General features: G+C 36.8%; 2 protein-coding genes across 2 annotated transcripts; both read right to left on the bottom strand.

Moving 5' to 3' along the window:
• Nucleotides 1-1421: 1421 nt before the first annotated feature.
• LOC108969065 lies at nucleotides 1422-8058 on the bottom strand. The gene is made up of 8 exons (XM_018933604.1): nucleotides 7291-8058; nucleotides 4914-5042; nucleotides 4346-4717; nucleotides 4192-4260; nucleotides 2299-2364; nucleotides 2137-2214; nucleotides 2004-2063; nucleotides 1422-1766 (listed from the first exon to the last, which is right to left on the bottom strand). Exons 1-8 carry the CDS (start codon nucleotides 8056-8058, stop codon nucleotides 1422-1424), a joined length of 1887 nt encoding a protein of 628 aa, XP_018789149.1.
• A 3009-nt stretch (nucleotides 8059-11067) lies between these two features.
• LOC108977762 lies at nucleotides 11068-11808 on the bottom strand. Its single transcript, XM_018947687.1, has 2 exons — nucleotides 11570-11808; nucleotides 11068-11493 (listed from the first exon to the last, which is right to left on the bottom strand). Exons 1-2 carry the CDS (start codon nucleotides 11772-11774, stop codon nucleotides 11309-11311), a joined length of 390 nt encoding a protein of 129 aa, XP_018803232.1. The 5' UTR covers nucleotides 11775-11808; the 3' UTR covers nucleotides 11068-11308.
• Between the last annotated feature and the right edge of the window lie 2922 nt (nucleotides 11809-14730).

Genomic DNA, 14730 nt, shown 5'->3' with positions numbered 1-14730 from the left:
TACTTTTTGATTTGTGTGCTAAAAAATGAAAGAATCAAGTGAAATCTAAAACTCTTTTATGTAGGAAGCAGTTTTCCACTGTGATATAGAAACATGAAAAGAATGCTATGGGCTAAATTGAGTGAAAATCGGTTGGTCGGGTCCCGACATATGTGATTTCACCAAAAAGTGGGCGGTGTCACGCCCATCGTCCCATTTTTACACCGGCTTTTTTAAGCCTTTTCATATCATCTCTATGGTAAAATTGAATGTCTCTGGTGTATTTAGTTCTTGATTTATGTCGCGTTTAGTACTTTTTAACAGTACCGTAAGATGGGGAGTGAGTGAGGTTATATTCCGATTTCATCCATTTTCATACCGTATATAGAAATAAAAGATGTGAGTGTGTAAAAAATCAAAAAAAATAAAAAATATGTAAATGTCTCATAAAGTGGTAAAGGCAAGCCCTTATATCCGATATTCTATCTCTATTTAACTATCCTAATCTCTCTCTTTTATTCGCTGCTCTTTATACAAACACAATTTCGGAAAAAGAAAGAGTATTATGAAAATTACTTTTAATTGTGTAATTTATTTGTCTCATTATATGGCTACATTATTTATATAAATACTCCGTTACAGCTCGTAAAATTGTTCAACCTTTCGCAACCCAAAAACAGGAAAATGCCAATCCGAGTCATAGCGAATTAATCTTGATTTAAAAAAAAAAATATATAAAAAAATATAAATATCTAGCATGCAACTTCTACTCTTTCTTTTTTGAGTAGTGTAAAAAAGGTTCCACTTAACCAGAAGGTTAGAAGGCAATATTCAAAAAAAGAAACAAATTGGAGTAATAAACACACAACTTCAAAAACCGGAGCATAAGGCAGAACAAATGCAACATTTTCGTGAGAAAAGAAAACGCATTTAGTTTCTAATGATTTTGATATTAAATGCCATTTGACATTAGTTCTAGCATATTTTGTAGATTATAACTGTTAAACAGAGAAACATATCTCAGAGCTAGCAATAAATACTTGAGAACATACTGTCGATCTCACAAGTTTTATTAGCGAATATAATAATCCAAAATGTATAAAAATAAAAAGGACTGTACCAACTACTACTTACAATTAAAATATATATAATACTAAATTAATGTCTGAGTTGTACCGAACTTTGTGCAAGCAAATACAAACATGTAATGATAAATAGAAGAACGAGTACAACTCATGCCAATAGACAATTACTAAATTAGTAAAGCATACACGGAAGCTAAATGAGTATCTACATATAATATATTGCGTAATTGCACTAATGCCACTAGTTCATATATCATAGCATTGCTGTATTCACCAGCAACAACAACAATACGAGCMGCCGCCGATCGAAATCAAAAATTAAAAATTATACACTAAATTAAGTATGACTATGAAGCATTAATGCTTTTGCCCACCGCCACCGCCGCCTTTATGACTGGAACTGCCAAATAATGAAGCGGAAGCATGTGATGCACCGCCAGAAGCGCCCAATGAGGCATTTAAAATCAGATTGACAAGACTGCCCACTATATGAGAAGCGATATGCTTGATAAAGCCACCCGAGTCGGAGCCACCGCCCGCATCACCTTTTCCTTTGTCGCCATGCGAATGGCGTGCATCAGAGCGACGCTCATCGCCGTCCTCCTCATCGGATTCTTTGCGATTTTTCGCCTCTATAAAACTACTAATGAGATTGCGTGCAAAGAGGAAAGGGTTCGGACGTGCGTCATCATCTTCGGGGTCCTAAAATCGGAAAGCGAAAAAGAAAAAATTTATAAAATTATATAATTATAAAATATATAAAATTTTTTTTTCACAATTCAATCTTGCCAAAAGACTAAATAATGGTGTAAGCTATTAATTGCATTAACGTGCGATTATTTACAGTAATTGGTTAGTTGAAGTTTGTAAGCGGTGCATAGGTAAATAAATATCATGAGTGCAATAGATACTATTTGATATATCGTAATATATATGTACTGCGCTGAGTTGAGCGTAAACAGTGCCAAGCAGATTGCCGATAAATTGTCCATTGTTCACCTAAAATATTAAAAAAAAAAAAATTTGTGATTAGTTTAGAATTCAAATCAAATTGAAATTAATATGTATGTACCGCTCCACCACCGCCGGAGAGACCGTCAAATGCCGTACCTATGTATATGCCCAGCACTGTGCCGAAGTTTTTGTTGCCCTGTTAAAGAAAAATGCATAAGTTTTAAGTTATAAATTCTGAGTTTGACTATTAAAAATCAAGTTCAATGTATGGTACACCTACCGCCAGCAAACCGGAAATGAGTGAAGTTGCCGTGCTGATGAGGGATTCAATATCTAAACCGCCTGGCTGGAATAAAAATGAATGCCAGTTAAGAAATATAAAGCATGAATTAGGTTAAAAAAAATAATCGATTAAAAAAAAAACACAAAAACAATATGACAAGAAAGGACACGGAAATTTGTTATATTATTCTTCAACATTTATTTGTCGCCTTGAAAGAAATCTCCACAAGATGTATTGTAATACACTTATGCCAACGATTTTTCAAGTCTTCGAAAGACTTTTCATAAGAACTTTTTGAGATGCTCTTCAGCTCCTTCAGCGAACTTTATTTTATCTATCCGATCAACTGAAAACGGATTCCACGGAGCGGCAATTTCAGTTTGGGAAACAAGCAAAAATTGCACGGAGCCAAATCTGTTGAAAACGGTGGTTGATCGATGGTATTCATTGTGTTTTTGGCTTTCAATTTGGTCGCAATCGTGGCTCGATGCGATGGTGCATTATCAACGAGTAAAATCTGTGAATTGATCTCCATAATTCCAGCCGTTTTCGACGAATGTTCTCACGTATATGCGTCAGTATGGTCAAAAGACTGTCTGTCCCTCCCGAACAAAATCATGATTGTCCAACCCCGAATATCGAAAAAAAACAATGAGCATCACCATGATTTTTGAGCGGCCCTCTATTCCAATGATTGTTGACTTGTTTGCATATCAAGATCATAAACCCATGTCTCGTCATCAGTTATAATGTTCTCCATGAATATGGCATCGGAATTTCCACGACCAAGCACATTCAAAGAAACCTGTTTCTTCTTCTCTTCTTAATTGGCGTAGAACCTGTTTACGGTACTCTTTTTGAAAAAAATCAAGACGAGTCTAGCAAGAACGCGTTTCATAACCAAAATATTCACACAAACTCATTAACACTTGTCTGACGATTCTCAAGCTCCATATCCTTCACTTTTTTTAATTTTTCATCAGCTAAAGTAGTCGAAGGCCGTTCAGAACGATGCATGATCTCTCGGCCATCTTTGATGACTTTGTACCACTCCCAGGCTTGTGTTTTGATAAAATTGAATGACTGTAAGCCTTTTCCAACATTCGCAACGATTCCGCTTTCGAAATTTGGTTAGAGATACAAAATTTGAAACAAATTCTACAGGGTTTGTTCGGAAAGTAATAGGTCTGAGTTGATTTAAATTTATTAAACCAATCGTTAAAATTCTTTAAAAACTTTCAAAATAGGCTCCTTCTGCATCGATGTAGCGCGATTTCCAAGCATTGAAAGCGTCGCGGAAGACATTCTCCGGAATAGTCGTGAGAGCCGAGGTGTATGCTGCGTGGATCCCTTTAATCGGCCTTTTCAAGCAAGGAAACTAAAAAAAAGTCATCTGAGCTTTAGGGTGGCTGCGGAAGCGTTGGAATGGCGTCTGGTTAAGTAGCTGTTCGCAAGAAAGGCGGTGTGAGTCAGGGCGTCGTCGTGATGCAACTTTCAATCTGCTGCGATGTCTTGTCGAACCCGATTAACCCTTCGTTTGAGTCTCTTGAGGACTTCCACGTAAAACTTGGCATTGACGGTTTCTCCAGGAGGAAAAGATTCATAGTGGACGACGCCTTTGATGTCAAAAACGACAATGAGCATCATTTTCATTTTGGATTTGCTCATTCTTCAGGTCTTGATCAGCGACCTCTTCCCGGCCCTCCAAAACGCCTGGTGTCACAGAAACACACCACTTCTTGCAGTCCTACCCACTGAGCAAAATACTCTTTTTGGAATATCATTTACCCGGGGAATTTAAATTACAATTTCCGGATACTTTTTTGTCACAATATATATTAATATAGATATAAGATTTATATTAAATTAGCTTTGCACCGTCTCACTCACCCCAAATAAAGTAGAAATGACGCCAGTTAATGCTCCAATTAATGCGCCGATGTCTGACCCGCCTTCACCCTAGAAAGTCAACGAACGGTTTTTAATAAACAATGGAAAAGTTTAAACAAATTTCAAATAGTCAAAGTGCATTTGACTTACTTACACCGCTCAAACTCGTTATAATTCCTACCAAGCCGCCACCACCAGCATCAGGCGGCGGTGGAGCATCAGGGAAGTCGTCGTCTGCATCCAAATTGCCAGCTGGTGGTGGCAGTGGTGCTATTGGCGGAAATTGTTCCAACTCTTCCTGTTTGGCAAGCTTTGGTTCATCTACATCTATTATGGCGATGCTTTGTGTTAGTGTGGGATTAGGTGACGTAGTTGTTGTTATGGCAGCGTTCGCTTTTCGTGTGCTGAGGTTCTTAGTAGCTCTTGTTGCTCGTATTGTTGTTGTTGTTGCCGTCGCTGTTGTTGTTGTTAATGTAGGTTTACTCTCTGTTTTCTGATTGCTGCGATTTTCAATGACTATCTTAGACTTTAATGTTGGGTTTTAATGAAAATTAAGTTATAACGACTTTAGTTTTTTTTCTAATTTTAAATATTTCATTATTTTCTAAGTTATGTGGCGCATTCCAATGCGGTTAGTATAAGCGTAAACCAAGTGTGATTAGTGTAAATTCGTAATCACTATAACAATAACAAAAATAAAATACAACGTTTGAAATACTCACTCTCTTAGCGTTTGACGGGAATGCAAAGTCTTCTTCTAGAGAATCATCTATAAGCTCGTTGTTTCGATTGTCAAGACGTGCATCTACGAGGTTATTGCGAAAATCCTCCTGGGGTTGAATAAAACGGCCCTTTAAATATCATAAATACTGCAGTTTTTTTCTATTTGTAATTATACTATGATGCATTCTCAAGGAGCTATAAGTTTCAAAGGGGTTTTCCCACTTGCAAATCAGAAAAAGCGTAATTTGTTCTTGCAAGCCGTTGCTACAGAATAAAATAGTTTTGTTCACCTAACGATTGTACAAATCAACTAAAATTAAGTCTCTATGAAACTGCACGTATGCTAGAACAAAAAAATTTCGAATTCGTATATGGGCATAACTGGACCACTGGCACACGCTCGATTAAGCTTAGAATGTGGAATTTTTTCACATTCTTATGTCACAGTGTGAATATGGGCGAATTGGTACCGAATTTGTGGACCCCAGTATCTAGAGTTGACTTTTAACCGAAAATATCGGTCAATGTGGGAGATATACAATTGATATTCAAATAAAATTATTTTGTGACATTAGTACTTCAGAGTCAAATATGGATTGAGTCGGGCCAATACTCTCCTTACCCCCCGTATAAATAATATCAGCATTTCCAAACATTCGGCTGACTTTGCTCCATATGATTGGTGATGGTTTTATGTTTTGTTGGTATACTCTTCGTATGAACGTTTGTGAAGTTTCATTTCAATCTGTCAAGTCAGGATATGGTTTTGGAAGATCGTCCATTGACTGAGAGAGATTTAGTAGAGGTTCTACACATCTCTTTAGGCAGTGTGAGGCATACATATTTTAAATGAAATGGGTGCCGCATTTGCTAACAATGGAACGAGAAAAAATCGAATGCGACTTTCCCAGCAACATTTGGAGTATTTTAAAAAAGATAAAGTGGATTTTGTGCGTCCATTCATCACTATAGATGAGGCATGGTCTATCACCATGATCCTATGTAAATCAAAACAAGAGGCTAAATAGTGGTGTGAACCTGGTTGTTCAGCTTCGAAACGAGTTCGTTACCGGAAATTGGCCAAGAGGGTTATGACATCAGTTTTTTGGTATGCGAGAGGAATTTTGTTTGGGGATTACTTGCAAGATGATAAAATAATTATTTCTGAATATTATTGCATCCTTTTGTACTAGTTGAAGGAAAAATTCCTGAAAAAATACCCGGTTTACAGAAGAAAAAAATCCTTTTTCATCAGGACAATGCACCGTTTCTCAAGCGCATTTTGACAATGGTAAAAATCGAATTGTTGAAGCATCCACCGCATTCCGCAGATTTTGCCCCCAGCGACTTCCATTTCTTCCAAAACTCCAAAAATGTATGCGTGGTAAGCGTTTTCCATCAAATGAAGAGGTCTTAACGGCTGTAGAAGCGTATTTTGCAGACCTTCCGGATTCTTTCCTAAAATTATGTTTTCCTAACAAACGACTAAACTTATTGAACAACCGGGTATTTGTGGTACTTAAGTGAAACCTAGGGAACATTATCTTTGTTATGTGGCGTGATAATTGTTAATAGATAAAATCGTTTCGATCTAATAAATCCTATGCCGAATTTGTAAGTCAGTGTATGAGTTATATATAGTATATATATCGAATTGCTTGGATTCCGATCTTCTGGTTGACATTTTACACCTTCAGCTATTTTCCTAGCTTTGATTGTTGTAAGTTGCAAGAATGTTCGGAGGCTCCCGAATTTATCCCTTCCTAGCTTGTTATTTTTTTATTTTATAAATAAAAATAATTATCATTTGCAGTATTTAATATGCTTCTTTTCAACCAATTTTTGATTCCAGAATTTGGAGTCAATCTCCAGATGACTTCCGAAAAAGGTATCTGGTAGTGCATCTGATTATCTCAATCTTCTTCTTCGGATAATTGTAAATTGTTATCAAAACACTTTCTCCTTCCATCATTACCTAATAAATGTATCTGAAAACAACGTTGGGAAATAAATGTTTAAATCCGATTTTACTAAGTTAAGATATTCTTGCAAATAACGCCTTTCATATCTATGAAACTATTTTCCGGATATACAATCTTATATAATATTATTTTTGAAACAATCGCTGTTTTTTAAATTCACAAGTGGATGTAACCCCTTAAGTTCACTTCAGACAGCTAACGAATTGGTTTGTTTGAAGATATTTACCCAACCCAAGCTTTCTAACATCTGTGACTGTACAGACATAGTAAATTTGTACAGCTTTACCAAAAAATTAATTGAAGTGCTGTAACCCTATTTAAAGATTAAAGAATCAGAGCTTTGCTTTAACTGTTTCAATATAAAAACTAGCTTTCAACTGCAAATATAAATCACCTCGTTCAAAATGGACTCGATCATACGGACTTCTGCCGGCACCTCCGGTGTTTCTATCGCATTCCGTTTTCGCACCACTTTTTTGCTCGCCTGCTCCAGCAAGCTGCCCTTGTCTGCCTTTGTAATCAAATAATCCAAAGTTTCGGTAACTTTCTCATCTACAAGCGCCTTCATAGTGCGCACTTGCTGTAAGATCTGTCGCCGTAGAGCTGCGACGCGCTCAGCGACATTATTTTCATCAACGGTTTTATCATGTTGCGCAGTATTCTCTTGCGAGGTTTCCACATCAACATCGCCCACTGATTGCCTTCGTATTTGCTGCAGCGTTTGCTGCATATCCGCCTTGAAGTCGAATACGTCTTTTGTACCGGTCACCAAATCCATGGCACTGGTGAGTATTAATAATGCACGATGATCGCGCGCCAGCTGCTTTTCAATATTTTGCACTTTGGTCACGAGTTCATCATCATTTAGTTCATTAGCTTCAAAGAGTAAGCCTCTCACTATGTCTACTAAGTTACGCTCCATTAGCTGTTCCGCCTGTTTCGCGCCATTCAATATTCCTAAGGTGGTGATCACACGTAGTTCTTCGCGTGGCAAACGCGGCTCTAAGCGTTTGTAAGCACCCATGGCACGTACATAGTCGGCATTCAGCTGAACGCGTATGGACTTGCGAACTGGCGCACTGATAATAATTTGTGCGAGTACGATCAATATAATGGCGATAATGGCCAGAAACGGTTTACGCATTTTGCGCCAGGAACGCATGAATTCACGTGTTAGTAGTTGCTTGGCAGTAAGACTCCCGATTTTCGTAGCTCTAAGGACACACAACACACCGAATATCTTATTATATTAGCGAAGAAAAGCGAACGGTTTTCACTACTCTTATTTATTTACAAATGATCTGCGGCAGTTCTTCAACAAATCGGCACTAAATTAGTTAACTCCGGAACAATTCATTTTATATGACTGCAACCTTTCCTAAGGCGGATGCGTGCGGGTCAATGAAGCGGAGCATCTGCACTATTATTGGCGCTCAACATCAACTATACGTAAGATGTACATTTACACAACATTTAACCATTACTGATGACATTATTTTGGTCACTATGGATGGCGCTTAGCATGCCACTCATTTCCTGGGCTTTACAGTCCACTGCACCTGCGGCAATGCTTCGCCGATTCCCAAACGTGCAGTTTTAATTTCTGTTTGATTGAATAAATTTACTTAATTGGATGATGGGAAATACTTTTTTTAGTTAAACTCAAAGGAAACACATTTTATATTTCCTATGTAAATAACTGAGTACTGCATAATATGACAACCATTTAAAGATGACGGTTGTTTATAAATTGCTTTAAAATTAATTTGGTTTCAATAGCAAAATTTGAGCCTTATTCCATGACAAATATACATTTTCTCTCATATTGTACTCAAATATACTTTTTCTAAAAAACAAAAAACTTAACAGAACGAAACAGCTAGAGATACCTGTCCAATGCAAACTCCTAGGCATGGGTCGATAAGACCTTCGTGTCATATATCGACTAAACGATATAAATTTATTGAGGCGGTTAAGGTCAATTACGTTTGCCATGATCGTCATCAAATGGGGAGTCTCTCATTCGAGGCTGTTGATTAGTTTTCATTGAGGGCGTTTTTTACCTGGCGGGTCCCAAACCCAGCGCACAACCCTGAGTAGGGATGGATCGCCTCTTCACTTTGGATCGCCCTCAAAGGGATGTTCTTTGGCTGCCCAAAAAATACTTAGTCTAATACCGAAAGTCGTGAGCTGCATGAGCCATATGTAAAAGAATCGTTTCTAGCCATTCCCAAGTGAATGACAATCAAAGAACTTTTCTCACTTGTGTGAACTTCTACACATGACTCCATCCTCCCAAAAACAACGTCAACCTCGAAATTCAAAACAGAATATCTGTTTCCAACATGTGCTACTTTGGACTAAGCAGGCAATTGAGAAGTAAGGTTCTCTCTCGACAAACGAAAACAAAACTCCATAAGTCACTCATTATTCCCGTTAAGCTATATGGTTCAGAGGCATGGACGATGACAACATTGGATAAGTGATCAAGATAAGGAAAACTTCCTCATTCCCATTCCGACATAGTTCGGGTAACGATGCCTTATCCTGCAAACTCATCGACTTTACAATTTCCGAAAACTCCGCCGTAGCCAGACACACTGACAAGTTTAATATGGGAGTAGCTTGATGCTACAGCTAGTGATGTCATACACTCCTTGAATATAATTAAGTTTACTGTCAGCAAGCTCAAGTCCTAAATTAGCAACATTGCTATCGGAGAGGATGCATACCTCTCTAAAAACGACGCACTTCAGAGAAGCGCTACATTGATGGCTACCACTTCTGCTTGAAAGATACTTCAGTGGTCTGAAACAAGAGTTGATTGAGAGCTCCCAACAGAAAACTCGCTCTCCTTCAACTTGGACTTCCATTCATCCGCAAAAAAGCTTACTGCGCCTCTACTCCAGCGACTCTACCTCACCTACGTATTATTCACCAATACCTACGTATTATTATTCCAAATTCTGAAACTAAGCGGCATTGTCCGCATAAACTTAAGACTTTACATATCCCCACAGGAAAAAGCCTAACGGTGTGATATCACATGATCTTGGTGGCCATCTACTGGCTCAAAACGTTAAATTATCTGATAAGCGAAGTGCTCTCTCAATAAATATATTGATTGATGCGATGTGTGGGAAGTGGTGCCGTCTTGTTAAAACCAAATATTGGGGAGATTTTGAGCTTCAATTCCAAGCATCAAATGGTCGGTTATCAAAGCGCGATAACTGTCGCCATGGACGGTTACGCTCTCACCAACATCACTTTTGAAGAAATTTGGACCGATGCTTCGATGGTCCCACAAATCACACGAATCCGTTGTTTCTCTGTATTATGGCATTTATTTAGTCTCTTCAGGTTGCTCTTCGTCCGAAATGTGGCAATTTTTCTTGTTTACATACCCATTGAACCAGAAATGTGCCTCATCGCTGAAAAAAATTTTGATTGAAAACGTCGGATTGCCTTGTAACTTTTGGCTTGATATGGTCGAGCAGCTTCAACACAGTGAGCACAAGCTGTATTTTGTACGCTTTTAATTTAAGTTATCGCCGTAAAATACCTCAAATCGTTCCATACCTCAGTCCGAGTTGCTGCAAACGACACCGAATCGACTCTCCATGGTCATCGTGTATATTCTCAGCTACCATTGTTACATTTTTTTAACTGCGTGCTGGGCATGGTGGATTATTATCCAATAATGAATGCTGAATCTCAAAAAGAGTGATAATGTTGCGAATAGAATGCTCAGCAGGCCGATTATGTTGATCATAAGTTGAGCGAAGCAGGCGAAATACATTCTTTACAGAACGTGAATTCCTAGATAAAATACCAAATTATACTGAACAAACATAACGTAATAGCATGACTCGACTCACGCGTGATCTATCAAAAATGAATATTGAAAAAAGTACCTCTACTTGGATCACCCGTTATAACTGAAATTCAACCACTGAATCAACTCAACAAAGTAAACCTAAACTGCCGCCATTGATGTTCACTCTACAATTTTTTATCATCAAAGCGTTCATTTCATTTCCTTGTTGAAAATAATAAAATCGTATATTCTTGGGAGAGAAATAAATATTTCAGCGAACTAATACTAAATACGTCTTGTTATGACGCATTTTTCCGTCTGCGGATAGCATTCAAACTGAATTGATTACTCAAATTTTGGTTTCTAATATCAATGTCCCTAGAGACCACCCGTTATTATATATTATTCTTCATAATACTTAATATGTGCACAGTAAATATTCAAATATTTTGAATTTAAATTTAGATTTAAGTATTAACGAGTTAATACATAATTTTTCGAGCACAAAAATTGCACTAATAATATGCATTAAATATGAACATAAGCTTATATCTAATCTCGTATTCGATTTAAATATCCGCTTCTGTTTCTTTTGTTAAGTCCTTCTCTGAGTCGTCTGGTTTTTAATCGGAAAAACAATTCTATCCCTTCTATTTGTAGAACGAGGGTACGTTCGAAAGTTAGACCGCCATCCCACTTCAACTATTGGTGATGGTACATCTGTTGTCACACGTAAAGGCTGTCTACCCCATATTATCCCACGTTCTATGCCGTCTTCTGCTAAAATAATATAAATTATCAAATATAGCTGATGTAAAAGGGTAACTAAACATTTAATTTCATTGCCGTCTTTTACCTCTTGATGGAGGCGTTGAACTATGTCCCGTAGATTTAGGCGGTCGTGCCATTGGTGCCCATTTTCTTTGTCGTGTGTTTTCAACATCCTGATATGAGTAATGTGACTGATCAGTGGATAGCGTGGAAACACTTGTGAATACACAGCATAACAGAAATACTACCGTTGTATATGTATATAATAATATTATGGTCCGTACTCCCATATTGAACCGTTGGCCATTCGAATAACACTAAATTTATTATTTCCAAACATTACGCTTCCCTATCAGATTTGAATAAATCTCAGCAGGCTTTACAATTCAGCTTTCCGCAAAAAGTGAGACCTATATACGTGTGGAACCGAAAAATAAATACTAAAAATAAATATTCTCTCAAAATTAAATATTCTCTCAAACCATGCTCAATCCCTTGCATATGTAATTCGAAGGGAATTGCTTAATTTTAAACTTAAACTTATACATACTTAAACTTAACTTTAACTTTAACATACTTAGACTGCAGCTTAAACTTATTCTTATACTTATACTTATACTTATACTTATACTTATACTTATACTTATACTTATACTTATACTTATACTTATACTTATACTTATACTTATACTTATNCTTATACTTATACTTATACTTATACTTATACTTATACTTATACTTATACTTATACTTATACTTATACTTATACTTATACTTATACTTATAGTTATACTTATACTTATACTTGTACTTATACTTGTACTTATACTTATACTTATACTTATACTTATACTTATACTTATACTTATACTTATACTTATACTTATACTTATACGTAAAATTAAACTTAAGCTATAGTTATACTTTTACGGATTTTTAAAACACGTTGCGGGAGAATAAAAAATCGGAATAAACAAGGAAGAAAGTACTATGTTCGGGTGTAACCTCATAGCTTAGAATGTTATTTCGCCAATTTTACAGTGTATGAAGAAAGGTTAGAGCACTTTTTTTCAGCAAGTTTGGTTAACTTAGCTTTAGTGGTTTGTAAAATATGTAAATATTTAGCTGAAAAAAACTAGTATACTGTGTAGCAACATGTTGCTTGGGTATAAAAACATGGATTTCCTGATAATCAGTGCTTTTAGCATTCTCAGGGAGTGCAGATGTTTTCAAGCATGTAAACAAGTTCGAAGCGTAAAACTAACTTCCGGAATTAAAGTGATAATTTCACAATTTTTGCTAATTGTTATCAGACTTTCTAATACCCCAAAAGAATTATTTGCTCTCTCGCTAAAGTCTTGGTGAATAAACAAATGAGAGAGTGAATCTGCGAGCAAACAGAGACTGTACTCACATTTGGCTCACATTTCATTTACAACTTTTAAGAATATCTGCGTAATGAATGTAGAAGCAGTAATAAGAAATAGCAGTAATTGTGAATTGAGAATTCAAAAGAAAGAGTATACAACGACACTTACTCGAAATATGTGGTAAATTATTTCACAAAAATGTATGCAGTTGCTTACTGGAAATAAAATAATTCATAATGACTACTTAAGATCGCCTTTGATTAGTCACGCATTTAGAAATTCGCCTAGTTTCAACTTATCAGATATTCTTTTTGTTTTTGAGGTACTCTATTTTTTTAAAGAAACAACACAGAAACCATGATTTAATGGGAATAGTTATTATCATTCGAAAGAACATTCTTTGGCATTTATTAGATTATCTCTTTCAAATGTTGGCCGCAGCTACATCTCAGATGGTCCATTTGTTGATTCGAATTTCGATCATTTCGACTGCTAACTGACAAATAGACGCGTGATGTTTTGCCTTAAGATCTGAATCGAAGCGGGATTGTCCGCATAGATATTAGGCTTTACATATTCCTATAGGAAAAAATCTAAGGTGTGATATCACACGATCTTGGTGGCCAATCAACCGGTCCAAAACATGGAATTATCTGTCAACCGAATAAATCCATTGATTAATGCGCGAGATTCAATTTCAGGCATCAAATAGTCAGTTATCATGACGCGATAAAGGTCGCCGTTGACGATTACGATCTCACTGGCATCATTTCTTGAGAGATGTGGACCAATGCTTCTACCGACTCACAAAACCACCAAGCCTTAATCTTTTTTGTATGAAATGGCAGCACTTGAATCTCTTTAATTTGCTCTTCGTCCCAAATGCGGCAAATTTTGCTTATTTACATACCTACTGAACTAGGAATGGGCATTATCGCTGAACAAAATTTGGCTGAAAGACGTCAAAACTTCCTGGAACTTTTCAAGAACCCATAGAGCGAAGCGATGTCGCTTGGGAAGCTCGAGCGGCTTCAGCTCTTGCATAAGCTGTATTTTGTATACTTTAAATTTAATAACTCGACGTAAAATGCGCCAAGTCAGTCTGAGTGGCTGCGAACGGTGCCGAATTAACTCTCCACGGTCTTCGCGTACACTCTCAGCTACGGCTGCAATAGTTTCCTCACTGCGTGCTGGACGTGGTTTATTTAGTCGAATATTATCTAGTATTGAATGCTGGGTCTCAAGATGGGGGATGGTGTTACGAATAGTACGCTCAGTAGCCCGATTTTGTTCACCATAAATTGAGCGAAGCGCGCGAAACATATTCTTTATAGAATGTGAATTCTCGCAATAAAGTTGAAGGATTTGTAAATGTTGTTCCGGCGTAAGCCTTTCCAAGATGAAATGCCAAACAATACCGGACAAAAAAATGTAACAGCTTAATACAACTCTGGACTGATCTGTCGGAAAAGCCTATTGGTTAGATATTCCCTACTCGGATCACCCGTTATAACGTTGTAATCTAGATCAGCCGGTTAAGGATAAAGATTAAGTTCACCCCTTTAGTTGATTAACCAGTACGCAACTTAGAGAATATTGCGCTTTCAGGGCTATAAATTTCAGTTTAGCTCAATCAAATCGCAATATACGCAATTAATTTCACTTAGTATATGTTTTTATTTAAGAATAATTTGGCTGATAACCTGAACCTTGCTTTTGTCATTTTATGCCGTAGAAATTGATAAGCATTATAAAACTTAAATTATTTTCAAATGTTACACTTAAGCTTAGTCAAAGCAAAACATTCGTTTTAATAACATCCCTTCTCTAAAATGAGCGCTCGAAAGTCGTGGTTCTTAAACAGTGCAATATTATT

This window comes from Bactrocera latifrons, unplaced genomic scaffold (genome assembly GCF_001853355.1).
Source record: "Bactrocera latifrons isolate USDA-ARS-PBARC rearing strain unplaced genomic scaffold, ASM185335v1 scaffold_0, whole genome shotgun sequence".
In the NCBI taxonomy this organism is placed as follows: domain Eukaryota; kingdom Metazoa; phylum Arthropoda; class Insecta; order Diptera; family Tephritidae; genus Bactrocera; species Bactrocera latifrons.
The sequence above is the reverse complement of the archived record's forward strand: the minus strand, read 5'-3'. Positions and strand labels throughout refer to the sequence as shown.

What these genes read in the sequence shown, in the direction of transcription:
- LOC108969065 (XM_018933604.1), bottom strand. Translation starts at nt 8,058, where the DNA reads ATGCGTTCCTGGCGCAAAATGCGTAAACCGTTTCTGGCCATTATCGCC. An exon ending in TCTCCGGCGGTGGTGGAGCG is followed by an intron (nt 2,064 to 2,136) that starts GTACATACATAT and finishes TTAATATTTTAG; the next exon opens with GTGAACAATGGACAATTTAT. An exon ending in TTTACGCTCAACTCAGCGCA is followed by an intron (nt 1,767 to 2,003) that starts GTACATATATAT and finishes TTCCGATTTTAG; the next exon opens with GACCCCGAAGATGATGACGC.
- LOC108977762 (XM_018947687.1), bottom strand. Translation starts at nt 11,774, where the DNA reads ATGGGAGTACGGACCATAATATTATTATATACATATACAACGGTAGTA. An exon ending in TTCAACGCCTCCATCAAGAG is followed by an intron (nt 11,494 to 11,569) that starts GTAAAAGACGGC and finishes ATATTATTTTAG; the next exon opens with CAGAAGACGGCATAGAACGT.